The 19,840-nt window shown below is 40.8% G+C and overlaps 1 protein-coding gene across 2 annotated transcripts in view; it reads left to right on the forward strand.

Annotated features, from left to right (window-relative positions):
• LOC132381222 (bridge-like lipid transfer protein family member 3A) overlaps positions 1-19,840 on the forward strand; it is a 147,021-nt gene that overhangs the window by 63,904 nt on the left and 63,277 nt on the right. For both annotated transcript variants that reach the window (XM_059950556.1, XM_059950555.1), the window contains exons 6-10: positions 448-585; positions 5,031-5,201; positions 8,014-8,191; positions 13,969-14,055; positions 16,280-16,450. In XM_059950556.1, coding sequence (XP_059806539.1) covers positions 448-585; positions 5,031-5,201; positions 8,014-8,191; positions 13,969-14,055; positions 16,280-16,450 — 745 coding nt within the window. The remainder of the gene's footprint in view (positions 1-447; positions 586-5,030; positions 5,202-8,013; positions 8,192-13,968; positions 14,056-16,279; positions 16,451-19,840) is intronic.

The following is a 19,840-nucleotide window of genomic DNA, read 5'->3' on the forward strand; positions in this document are numbered from 1 at the left end:
ATACCACTAAGATTATCTCCTATGGACTCAATACACCTCCCAAAACAAATGAGTTGAATGTTTTGATAGCTGCAAGAAATTAGTTTTGAAATTAGGCAGTACAGCTGTGTACACAAGGACTATTCTCTATTGAAACTGCAATTTCAAAGAAGCTGCACCATGCAGGTATTTGTGAACTGATTATGTACCCATCTTTAATTGTCAATGGATATTCATCAAAAAATAGAATTTTACATCTGTTTGCGATCTGTTTTTTTGGGGAGGGAGAGACTTTTCAATGCTTTTTACTGCAACTCGAAGCTTTTGAAAAGATTTGGGTCCTGTCCTATGAGTATGCCAATCTGTGGATAGCAAATCAGTGGAGGACAAGGGTTATGTGTAATTTTAGTGACTCAGTACTTTTTAGAATTAGAATATTCTAATTTGAATTCTGCCATGTTTACACAGGTTTTGACTTTTAAGGAAATAAATTGGCAAACACTTCGTATTGAAGCTGATGCCATCCCAGGTGATCAGAGCATTATCAGCACACCGCTAAGACTCATCACCAATCAATCAAAAATCAGACTTGTACTTAAGAGAAGGGTATGTACTTACCAGTTTTCACTGTCATATCCTTCATTCATTGAATTGTCTGGTGATAAACAGACCAAAACAAAGTGCTTTAGCACTGCTTTAAGTGTTCCCAAAGCCTGTGCTTCAAGTTCCTTTTGGCAAAACAATCACTTGAGCATGGTGCTTCATGGTCATTATTGCTATGGATTGCGTTAACGTGAGAATACCTTTTACTGTTTTATTATGTTAAGAGATGTCAATTAAATATTAAAACATTCCCAAAAAGCACAACAAAAATGCACATCTACTTAACTCTTGAAGGAGATGTTGCTCGGTGATACTTCCAGTCATTTTAGTAGTTTCTTAGGTTACTGAAGGAGGCCAGTGAAGGAACTGAAGACTTAACCATAGATGGGATGGAGTTTGGTTGATAGTGAGGTGATGCACTTATGCACTTTGTGGAGACCTGAGAGATGATGAGATGGACTTATGCGCCTTGTGCAGGTTTGAAGGATGATAGCAATTGTGTATTTAATATTTCAGTGATATTTGAATAATGTTTAAGCATTCTTGTTCATTTGATTAATTTATTATGGATTATATGTAAAGGTACGTGAATGGTATACATTATCATCCCATCAAATCATATGTATGCACCTCCTAAAAGTGAAAATGAAACTAAGACACCTCCTGGTCTTCCATATTTTTGTTGCAATTAGTTTTATGTTTTGGAGTTTCAGAGCATAACAATGGTTCGTGCATAATCCTGTGTCTCTTAGTTCCCACTGTCAGCTCTTGGGTCCTTGGAGACTCCATCTATCTTCTACTCCACCTTCCCTGAAAACCACAACCCTCCCCTTTCCTGAGACACTACAGATCCTCTTTTCCCTCTCTGATCCCAGCTGTCAGCTATGCTGGGTCTTCCCTGTTCCTTCTCACCTTCTCCTCCCTGAGGCAGAAACGTTCTTTCCTCACCTTTGTACCCCTGTGCCCACAACTCAATGCTTTCTGTGCCCACAATGATGCTGAGCTCTCCTGCCGCCTCCATTTTCGTGCTTACATGCACCGATGACCCATTTTCCTATCTTCAACCCTCCTCCTCTTCCAGGACACACTGCTCTGGTCTTCTGTCTACCATGGATCTTTTCATTAATAACAGCCAATAAGACATCAACCGTCTTGACTTTCCCACTCCTCTCCAATTCTAACCTCACTCCCTCCAGAAGCACTGCTCTACTCTCTGCATTAATCCAAACCTCACCATCAAACCCGCAGATAAGGGGGGGGGGGGTGAATTCTGTAGTAGTCAAGTGGACTGACCTCAACCTTTCTGAGGCCAGGTGACAACTGTTAGACACCTCATCTTTCTTACCCCTTGAACAGGATCCCACTAAGGAGCACCAGGGCTTTGTCACCCGCACCATCACTGACTTTATTATCTCTGGGGATCCCCCATCCACTGTCAGCAAACTCATTTCCCTTACTCCGCACCTTCAATTCCTACTTCCTACCCAAGATCCACAAACCTGTCTGTCCAGGTAGACTTTTCGTTTCAGCTTGTTCCTGCCCCACCAAGCTCATATCTGCATAACTCAACTCTGTTTTATCCACCCTGGTCCAGTCCCTTCCTACCTACATCTGTGACACTTCACACAGTATTGATCTTTACAAAGATTTCAAGTTTGCTGCCCCGATCATCTCATTTTCATTATGGTTGTCCAGTCCCTATACACCTCCATCCTCTATCAGGAGGGACTTACAGCTCTCCACTTTTTTCTTGACAAAAGACCAACCAGTTTCTCTCTACCTCCACTCTCCTCCATTTGGTGGAACAGGCCCTCACTCTCAATAATTTCTCCTTTGGCTCCTCACACTTCAGTCAAACGAAAGGTGTAACCATGGCCTTTCACATGGGACCCAGCTGTGCCTGACTTTTTGTTGGTTATGTGGAATATCCCATGTTCCAAGCCTACACCAATGTCACTCTCCAACTTTTCCAGTGCTACATTGATGACTACATTGGTGCTGATTCCTGCGCCAACGCTGGGCTCATCGACTTCATCAACTTTGTCTCCAACTTCCACCCTGCCCTCAAATTTACCTGGTCCGTTTCCAACACCTGTCTCCCCTTTCTCGATCTCCCTGTTCCTATCTCTGGAGACAGACAGTTTATCTACTGACAGCTTTTACAAACCCACTGATACTCACAGCTATCTGGACTATACCTCTTCTCACCCTGTCACTTGTAAAAATGCTATCCTCTTCTCTCAGTTCCTCTGCCTGTACCGCGTCTGCTCTCAGGATGAGACTTTTCATTCCAGAACTAATGAGATGTCCTCCTCTTTCAGAGAAAGTGGCTTTCCTTTTTCCACCAGCATCTATCCTGCAATGTGAGGAAAAACTCCAACCCAGCCACTTACCACCTACTCCCAATCATCAGCACAGTAATGGAAGGGGTCATCAACAGTGCAGCATACAGCAGCTACTGGGCAATAATCTGCTTACGGATGCCCAGTTTGGGGTCCGTCAAGGCCACTCAGCTGCTGACCTCATCACCTCCTTGATCCAAACATGGACCAAAAAGCTAAGCAAAGAGGTGAGGTGAGAGTGATTACCCTTGATATCAAGGCAGCATTTGACTGAGAATGGCATCAATGTGCCCTAGCTATAATGGAGTCAATAAGAATTGGAGGGGAAACCCTCTGCTGGTTGGAATCATACCTGACACAAAGGAAGGTGGTTGTGGTGGTTGGAGGTCAATCGTCTCATCCTCAGGACATCACTGCAGGAGTTCCTCAGGGGAGTGTCCTAGGGCCAACCATCTTCAGCTGCTTACTGACCTTGCTTTCTTCATAAGGTCAGAAGTGGGCATGTTCGCAGATGACTGCACACTGTTCTGCACCATTTTTGACTCCTCAGATAGTGAAGCAGTTTATACCCAAGTGCAGAGGGATCTGGACAATATCCAGGCTTGGGCTGACAAGTGGCAAGTAATGTTCAAGCCTCGCAATGACCATCTCCTACAAGAGAGGCTCTAACCTACATCCCTTGACATTCAGTGGTATCACACACTGTCACTGAATCCCCTACTGTCAACATCCTGGGGGTTACCATTGACAGAAAACTGAACTGGTCTAGCCATATCAACACGGTGACTTCCAGAGCAGGTCAAAGGCTAGGAATCCTGTGGCGTGTAACTCACCTCCCGACTCCTCGAAGCCTGCCCACCATCTACACGGCTCAGGTCAGGAGTGTAATGGAATACTTGCCACTCGCCTGGATGAGTGCAGCTCGATCAACACTCAAGAAGCTTGACACCATCCAGTACAAGGCAGCCCACTTAACTGGTACCCCTTCCACAAGTATCCAATCCCCCCACCATCGACGGACAGTTGCAGCAGTGTGTACTATCTACCAGATGCACTGCAACAACACATCAAAGTTCCTAGGGCAGCACCTTCCAGACCCACGACTACTACCATCTTGAAGGATGAGAAGAGCAGATACCTGGGAACACCTACCACTTGGAAATCTCCCTCCACGTCACTCACCATCCTGATGTGGAAACATATCACCACTCCCTCATTGTCGCTGTGTCAAATCATGGAATTCCCTCCCTAACAGCACTGTGGGTGTGTCTACACCTCAGGGACTGCAGCGGTTCAAGAAGGCAGCTCATCACCACCTTCTCAATAAATACTGAGCAATAAATACTGCCTTAGCTGGCGACACCACATCCCAGAAATTAATAGAAAAAAACACTGCTCTCTTCTGCATCCCTTCCTCTTTGCGCACATCTGCCCTCACCCATCTTCCTACCACTTCACCAGAGACAGGGTTCCTCTTGTCCTCCAGTTAGTTCAAAGTCCAGCACATAATTCTCCATACCTTCCACCATCTCCAACAGTGTTCCATCACCATGCCTCCAACTTGATGGTATAAACATCGATTGCTTGAACCTCCAGTAATGCCCCACCCCCTGTCCTTCACCATTCCCCATTCCCATTTCCCTCTCTCACCTTGTCTCCTTACCTGTCCATCACCCCCCTCTGATGTTCCTCCCTCTTCTTCTTCCATTGTCTTCTACCCCCTCCTGTCAGCTTCCCCCTTCTCCAGCCCTTAATCTCTTTTGCCCATCAGCTTCCCAGATCTTTCCTTTACCACTCCCTCTCTCCCGATTTCACCCATCACCTGCCTCTTTGTACTTCTTCCTCTCCTTCCCATAGCATTCTCTGTGTTGCTTGGATTTCCAGCATCTGCAGATTTTCTCATCTTAAGGATTAGTACAGGTTTTGATGTGGTTGCTATCAGTTAACTACATAAGGAAATAGTTCCTTAATGGAAGAAGGGAGTCAGAATGTCATTGGTAAACATCTGGGGCTTGACCACTTTGATTAGTAGCATACAGGGGGAGTTTTACAAAGATTACTTCTTGAACAGCTGTAGGAAAATAATAACATCTGCTTTCTTCCCAGGTGAAGGATTGCAATGTAGTGGGCTCAAAGCTCATGTTCCTGTTGGATGATTTGCTATGGGTTCTCACTGACTCACAGCTAAAAGCAATGATTGAATATGCTCAGTCTCTCAGTGAGGCCATGGAGAATTCTGCCAAGCAGCGGAAGAGAATGGCTCCAGACACGGCAGGGGTTAGTGCAAATAAAACTGAGTGGTTTGTTTCTAAGTAATAAAAATTAAGAAATGTATCAATTTGCAAGTTTTCTATGTTTCATTTAACTGTTAGATTTTTTTCAGTGTAATTCATTCGATGTTATTTTAAATTTAGAAGACTTTATGGCAATGATGAGGTATTTATTTACTAAATAACAGTGGTATTTTTATGCATCCACCTAAAATGGAAAGGTAATTTTTGCTGGAAATCGACAGGCAATAAAACCAACCATCAGCCTTGCAGTATTTTGCAACTTACCAGATTGTAAGTGAAGGAACCATGTAATACTGCATCACCTTAACCGAGGGTAAATTTTGCAAGGACTGCAGAGGAACACCATTAAACAACACATTGTTTGTCCAGTTACATTCAATCAAAATCTCAGCTGTATTAAGTAATGACCATGCAATTTGAAGATCTCCAGCTAAAACCACAAATAGAAGACCAAACATGTAAATTTTTTTCACTGGCAGAGATGATACGGGGGTCTACTTTAAACCAGGGTCACCAACCTTTTTTGCATCGCGGACTGGTTTAATATTGACAATATTCTTGCAGACCAGCTGACGGGGGGTGAGGTGTTAATAACGACTGGAATATAGGTGATAAGTCAACTATGAGTCACTTATAAGTGGTTAATACTCTCAACTTTGTTTCTAATCTAATGTTTCATATCTAATGAATTTAATGTTAAACACACAGTGCATATTTTCCTCACATGAATATAGTGATAAGTCAATTATAAGTCACTTATAAGTCAATAGCATCATAAAATATTAAGTAATGTTTGGATATTAAACACACAGCGCATATTTTCCTCGTATGAACATATAAAATCATTGCAACACACCAAAATCACTAAATCTGTGGGAGCCCTGGGCTTGTTTCCCTGCAGCGAAGCGGTCCCTTCAAGATGGGTGATGGGAGACAGCGATACTCAAAGGGGGTTCCTTATGTCCAGTCTATTCCGCAATTTAGTTTTCGTGGCTCTCAGCACTTGCTTCTGTCCCGCTGGCTCACATTTTTTCTGCTCAAAAAATTCAACGGGTTTGTCTTTAAGTGCAGGGTGCTTGGACTTAAGGTGCCAGTTCTGAGGGCTTCATTGCCTCATTAGACAGCTTCCGGGCCTGAATTCCAGCCTCCTGCCACCAGATGCCTTGGCCAGGTATGGCTGGTTGTGAGTGGGGTGAGAGGACAAGGTAAGGACCGGAGGTCCCCATGCCGGGGCCGCGGTGGCCACAATCCGGAGAGAGTGACTGATCGAGCGAGGAGGAGTGCGACAGGGCACGCGCCCACCTCCCTTGTAGATCAGTAGGATCTATCGGCCAACAAAAGTTTGGCTCAAGGGATGACTTTCAGTAGATTGCAGCGAGGTAGCTGCTCTGCTACTTATGAAACCCTGAGCCCGAATTAGATCGTCTGCCAATATTTTAGCACCGGGTTCCCCACGAGCATTCAGTGTACTAAACAGGTTTAGAGGCAGCGCCCATCTGTCTGCGATCCAGGCCAGTAGCAACGGCACTTCTTGCCGGCCCCGTGAGGCGGCCAGTTACCCAAGGCCAACCAGTGATCTCTGGCGCTAGGGTATCACTGCATTTAGACGACTGATGACCTCGCATGCGTTCAAGTTCAACAGTGGGCGTGACAGAGAATGAGGAAAGGTGCAGCTGACTCATATCGTTTCATATCGCCAAATCATATTGTTTCCTCATGGCCCGGTAGCACATGCTTTGCAGCCCGGTACTGGTCCTCGGCCTGGTGGTTGGGGGCCACTACTTTAAACAGTGATTTGCTTTGATGAATATACTTTGTCATGCAAGTACAGAAACATAACTGATGAATGTAGTTCGATGGGGAACGAAATATTGAGTACACTCTTACTGTGATGCTGATGGCCTTGAAAAATAAAATTGCAATAATTTTGATTTCTATGCTTTATCACTCGTCTATTCTCAGCTATATTTGTAGAGGTATTTGCCAATGTTTGCCACAAATTATAGTCAACTTATTTTTTTCCAGAACATACAACTAATAAATCTAAAAATATTTAAAATTTTGGGTGGGTGTAAGCACTTTTGTGAACCCATATTGTTTTTTAATGACCTGAGAGGGGGAAAAAACAGTATAGTTTCATTTGCAATGTTAATTTGCAATTTATTTAAAAATTAATTTGCAAATTAATTTTTGTATCCTGTCTCTGAAACAATGATGACAGAATTCCAGACATGGTTTCAAATCAATAGAGTGCTTGGTTAAATGATCTTTTACAGTATAAAATGTAGGTAATCTCCTTACTACATTAACTAAAGAAACCATTCCCTGAGTGGTACCATGAATTGGATTTTGCCAATTTTAGTACATATGTGATCACAAATCACTGCCCCCTCCATTTCAATATGTGCCTCTAGCTTTCAATTCTGTTGCTTGAAATTCTGGGAATGTCTTCCAATGTGAAAATTTGAGAGGTCTTGTGAAGGGTCTTAGTTCCAATCACCGACCGTTCGTTTCCCTCCGGTTCATCCAGTATTTTGTGTGTGTCGCCCCATCAATCATTTGCTAAGTTATGCCTGCATTGGGTGTATCCAGCAACATTCATTCCCCTACACTGGGTAACACCGAGTCTTTGGCAACTTATGTGAGTGTTTTTTTTTACAAACTTTATACTTTCAGAGTTGATGGTTTTTCAGTCAATTAAGTAGTTGCATGACTGTATTTATATTTTATTAACAGTTTATTGCAGGTGAACAATAGCCTGCACCAGTTAAAGTTGTGGATGTCATCTTTTACAGACTAGTGGCCTAGCAACTACTACTCACCAGCAAAGAACACCTCCAGCACATACAAGTAACAGCTCAAACAGCATTAGCCAGTACTTTGAATTATATGATGTGAAAGAATCATCCTATCATAGTCAAATCTCACGGCTGGATTTACATATTTGTGATGATGGTCTCCCAATGGAAGAAGGTACTACTTATGCTTGATATATGACAATAGCTAATTTACGTAGACCGGTGGCTATTCAGTAACATAGCTTCTTGGGAGAGGAGGTTTCCCATGAAGAAGGCACGTAAAGTTATTGTGCTTAATATTGTTAGGCGTAAAGAAATGTGACATCGAAGTAATTGTATGTACCTATTTTAAATTCTGTTTTAGGGATAGTTTGATGTCCTTTATAGCTATTCTTTAAAACCTCAAAAACAATCTTGGCCTTCACCTGGAATATTTGATTTTAGATTTAAGATCTACATCAGAGCATTCATCACAGAGTGTAAAGATCCCCCAGTGCAAGAAATTCTCTGTTGTGACTGTAACGTGAAACAACGGCCTTGTGTGCTTTTGGGTGTGCCAGAAAGATCACATGTCATTATCTTTGAGAAAAGCAGATAAATCAGATAGAAACAAAATATGCTAGAAATACAGCATCCATGAAAACAGGGCTGACATTACATTTAGACTGCCAGTACCGCCATTAACTGTAATGCAAGGATGTAAATGTTTCTCACTTTGATCCTCCCAACAGGATGAGTAGTTTAAACATTTCCTGTGTTAATTTCAAATTTCTACTATCCTACATAATTTATTTCTGCTAAATTGCGCAAAACTTCCGAGATGTTAATCCCTTAACTAATATGCAAAGAAAAAGATAGGTCTGGTCTGATGGTTGAGATTCTGAATTGGAGAAAGGCCAATTTTGAAGGTATCAGAAAGGATCTGACAGATGTGGATTGGGACAGGCTGCTTTCTGGCAAAAGTGCACTTGGTAAGTGGGAGGCCTTCAAAAATGAAATCTTGAGAGGACAAATCTTGTATGTGCCTGTCAGAGGTAAAGGTAACTGGTGTAAGGAACCTTGGTTTTCAAAAGCCATTGAGGCCCTGGTTAAGAGAGAGGGGGAAGGGAAGTGCATAGCAGGTATTGGCAGATATGAACACATGAGAAAGTACTTATGGACTACAAGAAATGCAAGAAAACACTTAAGAAATCAGAGGGCTAAAAGAAGGCATGGGGTTACCCTAGCAGGCAAGGTGCAGGAGAATTCCTGGATTCTACAGATATGTTAAGAGCAAAAGGATTGCAAGAGACAAAATTAATACTCTTGAAGTTCAGAATGGTAATCCATGTGTGGAACCAAAAAAGATCGGGGAGATCTTAAATAAATATTTTGCATATGTACTTGCTCAGGAGATGGACATAGCATCTGTCAAAGTGAGGCAAAGTGGCATCAGTTTCATGGACCCTTTTTCAGATTAGAGGAGCAGTTGTTTGCTGTATTGAGGCAAATTAAGTTGGATAAATCCCTAGGGTCCTTGGACCTTGTGGGAGGTAAGTGTAGAAGTTGCCAGGGCCCTGGCAGAGTTATTTACGTTATCCTCAGTGACCGTTGAGGTACCAGAGGATTGGAGGATGGTCAGTGTTGTTCCGCTGTTTAGGAAAGGCTCGAAAAATAAACCAGGGAATTACAGAAAGGTGTGCTTGACACCAAAGTTATTGGAAAGTATTCTGAGTGAACAGATACATGAGGAAGTTATCAGGAAAGTGGATAAAGGCAAAGCAGTGGATGTAGTCTACATGGACTTCAAGGCATTTGACAAGGTCCCGCATTGGAGATTGGTGAAGAGGGTTTAGTCACTTAGCAGTCAAGATGAGGTAGTAAACTGGATTAGACATTGGCTTTGTGGGAGAAGCCAGAGAGTGGAGGTAGATGGTTTCGTCTCTGATTGGAGGCCTGTGACTAGTGGAGTGTAGCAGGGATCGGTGCCGGGTCAGTTGTTGTCGTCATCAACATTAACATCCTGGATGATATTGTGATTAACTGGATCAGCAAATTTGTGGATGTCTCCAAGAATGGAGGTGTAGTGGACAGCGAGGAAGGCTATCTCTGCTTGCAGCGTAACCTGGAACAGCTGAAAAATGGCAGATGGAATTTAATGCAGACAAATGTGAAGTTTTGCACTTCGGTAGGACCATCTAGGGTGGGTCTAACACAGTGAACGGTAGGACACAAAGTGTGGTAGAACAAAGTGATTTGGGAATACAAGTCCTCGATTTGTTGAAAGTGGCTTCACAGCGAGATAGCATCATAAAGAGAGCTTTTGAACATTGGCCTTCATAAATCAAAGCATTGACTACAGGAGATGGAATGTTTCTGAAGTTGTATAAGACATTAGTGAGGCTTAATTTGGACTATTGTGAAGTTCCAGTCACTTATCTACAGGAAAGATGTAAATAAGATTGAAAGAGTGCAGAGAAAGTTAACGAGCATGCTGCTGGGTCAGGAGGACCTTAGTTGATAAGGAAAGATTGAATAGGTTACAAGTTTATTCCTTGGAATATAGAAGTTTGTGAGGAGATTTGATAGAGGTATACAAAATGAAGGGTAGATGCAAGCAAACTTTTCCACTGAGGTTAGGTGGGACTATAACCAGAGGTTATGGATTTAGGGTGAAAGGTGAAAAGTTTAAGAGGAACATCAGTGTAAACTTCTTCACTTAGAGGGTTGTGAGTGTGTGAAACAAGCCTCCAGCATAAGTGGTCTATGTGAGCTTGATGTCAATGTTTCAGTGAAGTTTGGATAGGTAAATTGATGGTAGGGCTAAGGTCCTGATGCAGGTCAGTAGGAGTAGGCAGATTAAATGGTTTATAATGGACTAGATGGGCTGAAGGGCTGTTTCTGTGCTGTACTTTTCTATATCTATATAGCTAACCTTGATAAAGCAGATTATCTCATATTTGTGGAATTGTGTTGTGTGAATTATCTAGTTTCTATCTATAACTGTACTTAAAGTGTTTCAGCAATTACCATAGATTCCGGACTACAGAGCGCACCTGATTAAAAGCCGCACGCTCTAATTTTAGAAAGAAAATCAATTTTGTACTTGTACAAGCCGCACCGGATTTTAAGCCGCAGGTGTCCCACGTTGTAATATGAGATATTTACACAGAAAGATATTACACGTGAGGATTTTTTAACTTTTAATTAAATCCGTATGGTAACATAAACAAATATATATTGCAAATGCTTTTTTTCGAACAGTGCCTGTAACACAGCTACTTTTAAATATACATAAGTATCGGTAACACACAAATTATGTTGCGTATACTTTTTTACTGAACAGTGCACGAACAACATTCCAATATCTCCTAACGACTGGTAAAAAAAATATATATACTGCAGCCTACCAGGAAAAGTCATTGATCGCCTTCTTCATCTTCCTCCTGCGCACTAAAACCATCAAAGTCCTCTTCTTCAGTGTCCGAATTGAATAAAACCTCAGGATCTCGTCACTCACTTCAGTCTCTTCGTTGTTGCTCTCACTTGAGCGCACGTGGTCCTCTTCATCACGCAGCAGTCCAGCCTTTCGAAACCCGCAGGTGATGGTGGATGTTGTGACACGGCTCCACGCATTTAGGATCCACTGGCAGACTTGAGTTAAAGATGCTCTTCGCATGCGTCCTGTTTTGGTAAAGGATTTCTCGCCGCTCGTCATCCAAGCCTCCCACTCAACGCGCAGCGCCACTTTAAATGCCCGGTTCACGCTGATGTCCAGTGGCTGCAAATACTTCGTGGTGCCCCCAGGAATCACAGCTGGAATTGAGTTTGTACTCTTGATGGCAGCTTTCACTGAACTTTCATTGTCAGCCGCTTAAAAAATCACCATCGGTGGAAGCTTTAGTGGATGCTCAGAACACGTAAAATGCGTTCTCTCATGGCCACTTGTTTTCAGTGTGATGGACAAGTCACCTTTTTTATTAACAGTCTGAGTGAGAGGCAGGTTAAACGTCAAAGGTACTTCATCCATATTTATGATATCATCTGGCCCGATGGAATTCTCCGCTATCTTTGTTTGAGTGAAGCTTTTCCTCGTGGTCGGGAGGGAGCTGCTGACACAGAGTCGTGCGTACCCTGACGGACAGGCCTTTTCGTCTCATAAATCTAAAACACCACGATGGCCCACCTCTAAAATCTTCGATTTTCATTTTGGTGGCGATTGCTTTAGCCTTCAGTCTGATCTGCACGGTGGAAACACCGCGGCCGCCTGCTCTCTGTGTGTTAACCCAGTCTTCAAGAAAGTTTTCAAGTTCGGGCCATCTGCTATGATTACCTCCGAAAGCTTTTGTCGTCTTTTTGCATCGACTCAGTTCTTCACGCTGGCATCTCCACCGTCTCAACATCGATTCATTTATGCCAAGATTACGTGCAGCAGCTCGATTTCCTTCTTCAACCGCCAGACTGATTGCCTTTAACTTAAAAGTTGCATCATATGCTTTTCTTCGAGTGTTTTCCATGTTGATGAGGGTGAGTACAAATGACTGATTTACAATAATTTAATTGTGAAAGTGCGCTTGATTTATCGTACAATTTCATTGGACCTCTGTGAACTACTCATCAATTTTATTGGTCTACTGTTATGAGGCAAAATGTTTTTGGCGGCATGAAAAAAAAACATGCATTAGCCGCACTGTAGTATAGGCCGCAGTGTTGCCGCAGTGTTCAAAGCGTGGGAAAAAAGTAGCGGCTTATAGTCCGGAATTTACGGTATGTGCTTCCAGTTGTCCTGAAATTGAGAAAGACATTACATGAATCCAAGTTTTGATTCTACTTCTAATTTTCCTTGCAAGAACTATAATTTGGGGAGGGTGTTATGTCATTCAGGGTAGCCATTTATTCAAGCCTACTCTTAGAGAACAAAAACAAAAAGAGAAAATAGCACTGCAGCTTAATAGCGGCAGGAGACTGCTGCCAAGCAGTTTCTAACTGGTGTCAGATGCATGTACTTGTGTAGCGGTAAGATACTAGACAATGGTCAGAGCGAAGAGTTTTTATGGAGTGTCAATTGTGTGTGCCTATGTTCAAAAAGCAGTGATTTCTGTCACTAATAGTTGGTGAGAAATAAGCAGTAAGACAATTCAGAACTGTTTTGCTCACTGCAGTTTCAAGCATTCAGGCTTGGAGATACCAGAATCGACCGGCATTGAAAATGAAATGATTTCACAACTTCACCAAATTAGGAATTACGAAGAATTTGAAGGTATCGACAATCATCTTGAATGTTGTAATGAAAACAAAGATTTGGAGAATGAAATCGGATGCAGTAGCATTGTGTGAAAGCAGTCCACTATCTACATGAGGTTTCTGTGCTGCTTTCTTAATGAAAAGAGCATGGCAATGTTTGCTGAACTGCTCTCGATAACTATAAGGAACAGTTTTATTTTTAGTACTGCACAGTTTTTATAGTACTGTAGTAGTATTGATGGTGTTCTAATTTGTTTTGTATTCCATTTCAAAATATTATTTGTTACTCGTTTAAATGGTAGTCTGTCGTTTTTATACTTTTTTAACTATTTCCATGAAACTTCGGCTAATCGGGACTAATTGAGCCAAAATGTACTGGTACTGATCAGCCAAATTAGCTGGAATCCACTTTACATTCTTGAGGGACAAAGTAAAATCTACAAATGCTAAAAGCACTAAGTGTCTCGTACACCCATGCCAACACAAATGATACAAATCAAAACAAGAAGCTGCATTGTTGGAAATGTAAAATAAAAACATAATACTGGAAATACTTATTAACTCAAAGCATCTGTTGAAGAGAACTGAGTTTTGAGTCAAAATGGTAACTATAAACCTGATGAAAAGTCAGTGATTTGAAATGTTAAACTGATTTTCTGGCAATTCTGTTTTTTATTATTTAATTTGCACCTCAATTTTACCTGTAAATTCTTCTTATTTTTCGTGCAGGAGTGTCCAAACATCGAATAGCTGGAGGAGCTATACAGTTAACATTTAAAAATCTGAGCCTGGATTACTACCCCTTCCACTGGGCAAGTGAGTGGTTTTTAGGCTAAAAGAATTAAAACATCAAATAATTAGCCTTTTTTTAGTAAAAATAGTGAAAGGTAATAGAGGAAGCACTAATGGAATGGAAGTTTAAGGAAATTTGATTTGCATTGAAGTATTTGCTGTTTCTGGTTAGGGTAGAAGGTGGATATGTTTTGGTACAGAATGTGTTATATGTGAGTGCACACAATATATGGAATATGGTACATGATCTTGTACCGCAGTTTGAGATTAGCAGGTATGACATTGTGAGCAACAGTTGTGGCGGAAAGAGCTTAACACCCAAAGGTACAAGTTGTATGGAAAGGACAGGCGGGTAGGCAGTGGGTGTGGCGTTGCACTGTTGGTAAAAAAAATTATATCCTTAGAGGTGACATAAGTTAGGAAGATGTAGAATCCTTGAGTATGTTTTAAAAAAAAACTTCAAGGGTGAAAAAGCCCTGGTGGGAGTTACCTACAGGCCTCTGAACAGTTGCCAGGATGTGAGCTACACTAGGAGATAGAAAACACATGTCAAAAAGGCACTATCATGGGGGATTTCAATATGCAGGTAGATTGGGAAAAGTAGGTTGGTGCTGGATGCCAAGAGAGAGAATTTGCAGAATTCATTGAAAGCTATCGAATGATGAAAGGATGTGGATGTGGATAGGATGTTTTCTATACTGGGGGAGTCTCGGGCCAGAGGGCATTGCATTAGAATAGAGGGATGTCCATCTGGAATGGAGATGTGGAGGAATTTCTTCAGCCAGAGGGTAGTGAATCTGTGGAATTTGTTTCCATAGGTGGCTATAGACGCCAGATCATGGGGTGTATTTAAGGCAGAGCTTAATAGGTTCTTAGTCAGGGTATGAAGGGTTACAGGGAAATGGCAGGAGAATGGAATTGAGAGGGAAATAGATCAGCCATGATGAACTGGTGGAATAGTCTTGATGGGCCAAATATCCTTATTCTGCTCCTCTGTTTTAGGATTTTATGTATGTTGCCTTGAGTTATGCAAGCATATAGAAAGTACACATTCACATTCCTATCAAAATGCAACAATTCCAGGCTGCTGGTGGTAATAGTCCACAGGATAGGATGTAGAATTTAGCTGACAAATGTGCTAATATTATCCACCCCTCAGACCAACAAAGTTATAGTTGAAGAAGAAACAAGAAATTTTAGATGTACAAAAAAGCTGAATGAACTCAGCAGGTCGGGCAGGACTGACGAAGGGTCTTGACCTGAAACGTTGACTGCTCCTTTCAACGAATGCTGCCTGACTTGCTGAGTTCATCCAGCTTTTTTGTACATCTTGATTTGATCACAGCATCTGCAATGCACTTTGAGTTTAAGAAATTTTAGCTTGTGTACAATAAATCCCCTGAGGCTGAACACCAGAAACTTTCATTCAAGAAGCTCCAGTATAAATGTGGGCTTAGTTATACTGCTGATGTAGATGGTCAGACCCCTGAGTACGTATACCTGGGGATACGAATGGACAATAAACTGGACTGGTCAAAGAACACTGAGGCTGTCCACAAGAAGGGTCAGAGCCGTCTCTATTTCCTGAGGAGACTGAGGTCCTTTAACATCTGCTGGACGTTGCTGAGGACATTCTACGAGGCTGTGGTGGCCAGTGCTATCATGTTTGCTGTTGTGTGCTGGGGCAGCAGGCTGAGGGTAGCAGACACCAGCAGAATCAACAAACTCATTCGTAAGGCCAGCGATGTTGTGGGGGTGGAACTGGACTCTCTGACGGTGGTGTCTGAAAAGAGGATGCTGTCCAAGTTGCATGCCATCTTGGACAATGTCTCCCACCCACTCCAAAATGTACTGGTTAGGCACAGGAGTACATTCAGCCAGAGACTCATTCCACTGAAAAGTAACACTGAGCATCATAGGAAGTCATTCCTACCTGTGGCCATCAAACTTTACAACTCCTCCCTCGGAGTGTCAGACACCCTGAGCCAATAGGCTGGTCCTGGACTTACTTCCACTTGGCATGATTAACTTATTATTAATTATTTATAGTTTTATATTGCTGTATTTCTTCACTATTTTTGGTTGGTGGGACTGTAACAAAACCCAATTTCCCTCAGGATCAATAAAGTATGTCTGTCTGTTTAACATTATTCCAAGAGAGTTTTTTAACTCACCAAAGGGATTTTGATCTCCATTTCTGAAGTTTTAATTATCATTGAGTTACAAAGCTGTGTGTCTCCTTTTGCAGATGATAGTTGTAAACACTGGGTTAGGTACTCTGAAGCCATGGAATCCAGAGCACAATGGGTCCAAGACCTGCTGCAAGAGTTTCAGTCCAAAGTACAAACAATAATAGATCACAGTGAGGATGCAACAGGTGGGAAATCTCCAATGAAAGAATCGCCGAGTAAATGGAAAGGTATGCACTTTATAGCTGGATTTTCATAAAAATGGCTGAACTACTTTTTCTATGGATACTCATTTGAGAGTATTGAAGTCTAAGATTGATGGAACTTCAAGTACAGGTCTTACTGAGTGGCAGAGGAGATTTCAGGGGCTTGTAACTTTTTTTTGTTACAAATTTTTCTGTTCACAAGGGTACTCTAATACTTAAGTTCTGACAAATCACTATAGTTTCGTAATGTCTATTTGTTAAGAAGGGCAACAACAAATTAAAGATTTGGTTTGTGTTTCAAAGCCCAATTTTATCTCTCCTGAAATATCATATTTTTGATCTTGGTCTTGTGGAAGTCATTTCAAATTTTATGCAAAGAAAATATCTAATTTTCACACAAAAGACAGTTCGTTTGACACAAACACTTACCCTACATAGCAGTGCTCCACAGAATGCTCGTTTGTTATAGTGATCTTAGTCCTCAGGTCCGAACACTTGTGTATCCTGTGCTTTAAGAAAATGGCATCTCCTCAGCGATGCACGGCTGATGTCTTGTTGGGCATTGTGTATCCCCCTCCAATAGTCTTTGATAACAGGGCAGTCTCAAAAAAATATGATAATGATTTGCATTTTGATTTTCACAATTTCTCCAGCAAACGGGGAGGTTACTATCATAATGAGATTTCTGAGAGGGTGTAATAAAATATCTTATCAAGTTTTTCCATTCAAACTCCCTCCATTTCTGTGAACTGGTACACTTCCATTGATACCTCCATATTAGTGTCCATTCTTCCTCAGATATAATTACCCCTCCATCCTTCTCCCATTTTGTTTTAATGTATGAAGTTGAATGTGTTTAAAAATTTGACAACTCCTTATACATGTTTGAAATGATTCTACTACCATTATCTGAATTACATGCTTTTCTAAATAGCCTATCAAGCATGTACTTGCCTTGGTTACATTTTTAAGCACCTTATTAACATTGTCACATCTGTAAATACCAATAAAAATCTTGTTTTTCTAATAAGTGTTTCTCTTTAAGCATTCCAAAACTGAACAGTGTTCCTTCTTTCATTATGTTGCAACGAACTGTTATTCCTTTAGCTGTCTTGTCCTTAAATCTAGCATCCAATTTATTTGGTGTAAAATCCGAGTCATATGCACACCATTTAAGAATTGCAATATCTCCCTCTAGATTATATTCTTTTATAGTAGTTTTCCATATTTTAAGAGTCAATTTCACCCATGGGTTATCAATAGTATTTATGTGCCTTTGCAGGTTGTTATCAGCCAAAATTGCTTGTATGGGGATGGGAAGTACCCGTTCCTCAATGTTTTTCCATTGAGCATCATATGATGGGTTGCAACAACCTATCACAGCTCTCAACTGTGCTGCAAAATAATTAACTCTAAGAGAAGGTAGGCCCCATCCCCCTTTTCCTTGGCTAATTGTAAAGTTTTGAGAAGAACTGTAGGTCTTTTACCCTGCCAAATATACCTTGATAACATCCTGTTCCATTCATTGAATTGATTTTAATTCATCTCTATTGGTAAGGTCTGAAAGAGATATAATAGTCTGGGCAGTATGTTCATTTTAATAGACTCAATCCTTGAACTGAGACTGAAAAAAGGAATCGGGTTCCATCTTGCCATATCTTCCTTAATTTTTTTATATAAAGGCTGATAATTACATTCTGATAATTTTGCCAAGTCTTTTGGCGTAATAATGTTCAAATATTTGAAAGACTCTGTTTGCCATGCCCAGGGATATCTACTTTCAATTTCTCTTGGTGGGCTATAGTAATATGAAAGTAATTGGGCTTTATCTATGTTGATCTTGTATCCTGATAATTGACCATATTGTTCAAAGGATTGCATCAATTTAGATAAAGAGTATGTTGGTTGCCCTGGATAGATCAAAATGTCATCCGCGTAACAAGCCAATTTGTGCTCTGTCCCTTTTAATAGTTATACCCTTTGTCTGATGTATTGAGCTAATGACTCCAGATATAACGTGAAGAGTAGCGGTGACCATGCACAACCCTGTCTCATGCCCCTTTCTAGGGTAAAACTATTTGATAAATATCCATTGATTTTAATCCTAGCAGTAGGGTTGTCATATAGTGTCTGTATAGTTTTAATAATTGTGACATCCTTTAGTTTTGATTGTCTCAATTCATTCTTATTTTTACAGGTGCTGTTTATCCCCCATATATTGTTGAGCACCGATGTTGGAAAATATTATTGCTTCAAAACATAATCATTTACAAAAATTTTCTAAATAGTTTTTTCTGGATTTTGGTGCAAAGGTGGTCTGTGCTGCAACATTTATGTTTAATGATTGTGATCCATGCTGTTCTAGTGAGTCATTTATCATTGGAGTGAATATAATCATTTGTGATAAATTAAATTGCTATATCAATAGATGGGACACTTTTGATATCATAGCTAAATTGCATTTCCTCTTGGTTTTCACAACTGCAAAAGGACTCCACAATTGCAGTTCTTTGTAGAATCTAGCTGTCAGCTTTGTGCTACAAACATGGAATTTGGAGAGGGGGTGGAAGATGAATGTCGTTCATATCTACTTTGATCAGCATAAATTAAGCTAAATAAACTGTGGTTAATTTCTGCTTTGAATTGATTTTAAACTGTATTTCACTGCACATTGAATGGGATACTTCAAATTAAATATTTTTTACACAAGGGATTTCCCTTTGCCAACTGGATTTTAAAGTGTTTTTGACTTTATTTTGATAATTCATGTTATGAATCAATGGAAATCCCCTGCACTTTTGTAACTTTTTGCTTTGAAATGCCCTTGGTTGTTTTGCAAGTAACCGCAGCAATCACTCTAAACTAATCACTTAAATTTACCTTTACCTGTTATTGGCTGTATCCATTATGCTAAGAGTTCGCACCAATGGATCTACAGGATCTACAAGAAGGACTGGGACAGATTAGTACAAATCCAATTATTGAAAGCATCTGCTACTACTGTACATCCATTACAGCTTTTCTTTCAGGGTGGCACTGGGAACTGTTTAGATGACTGACTTGAGCCAGCTGTGCATGTTGTGTTATTAACCTTCTGATCAAAAAGCAAAAGTTATGTTATGGAAAAGTAGCATGGCAAATGGCAATTACTTTTCCTAAAGTATCTTAAAGGACGTGCCATTATATATTGGACTTCAGTATTTGCGTTTCTACCATTCCGAGAAAATCCATAAATGGTAGATGTACTATATTTTCTTTTGTGTTCCTATTAAGCAGAAAAATTCAAAGAATTTCCACTGATAAGCAATAATAAGTCAAGTGCTAAGCTCATATGAAAACTGATGTTTGTAAGTTCCTTGTATAAATAAGGGACATTCAATACTTGAACTTCTCAAGTTTAAGTTCAAGCTCATT

The sequence above is a fragment of the Hypanus sabinus genome, chromosome 25 (assembly GCF_030144855.1).
Source record: "Hypanus sabinus isolate sHypSab1 chromosome 25, sHypSab1.hap1, whole genome shotgun sequence".
NCBI classification, from domain to species: Eukaryota; Metazoa; Chordata; class Chondrichthyes; order Myliobatiformes; family Dasyatidae; genus Hypanus; species Hypanus sabinus.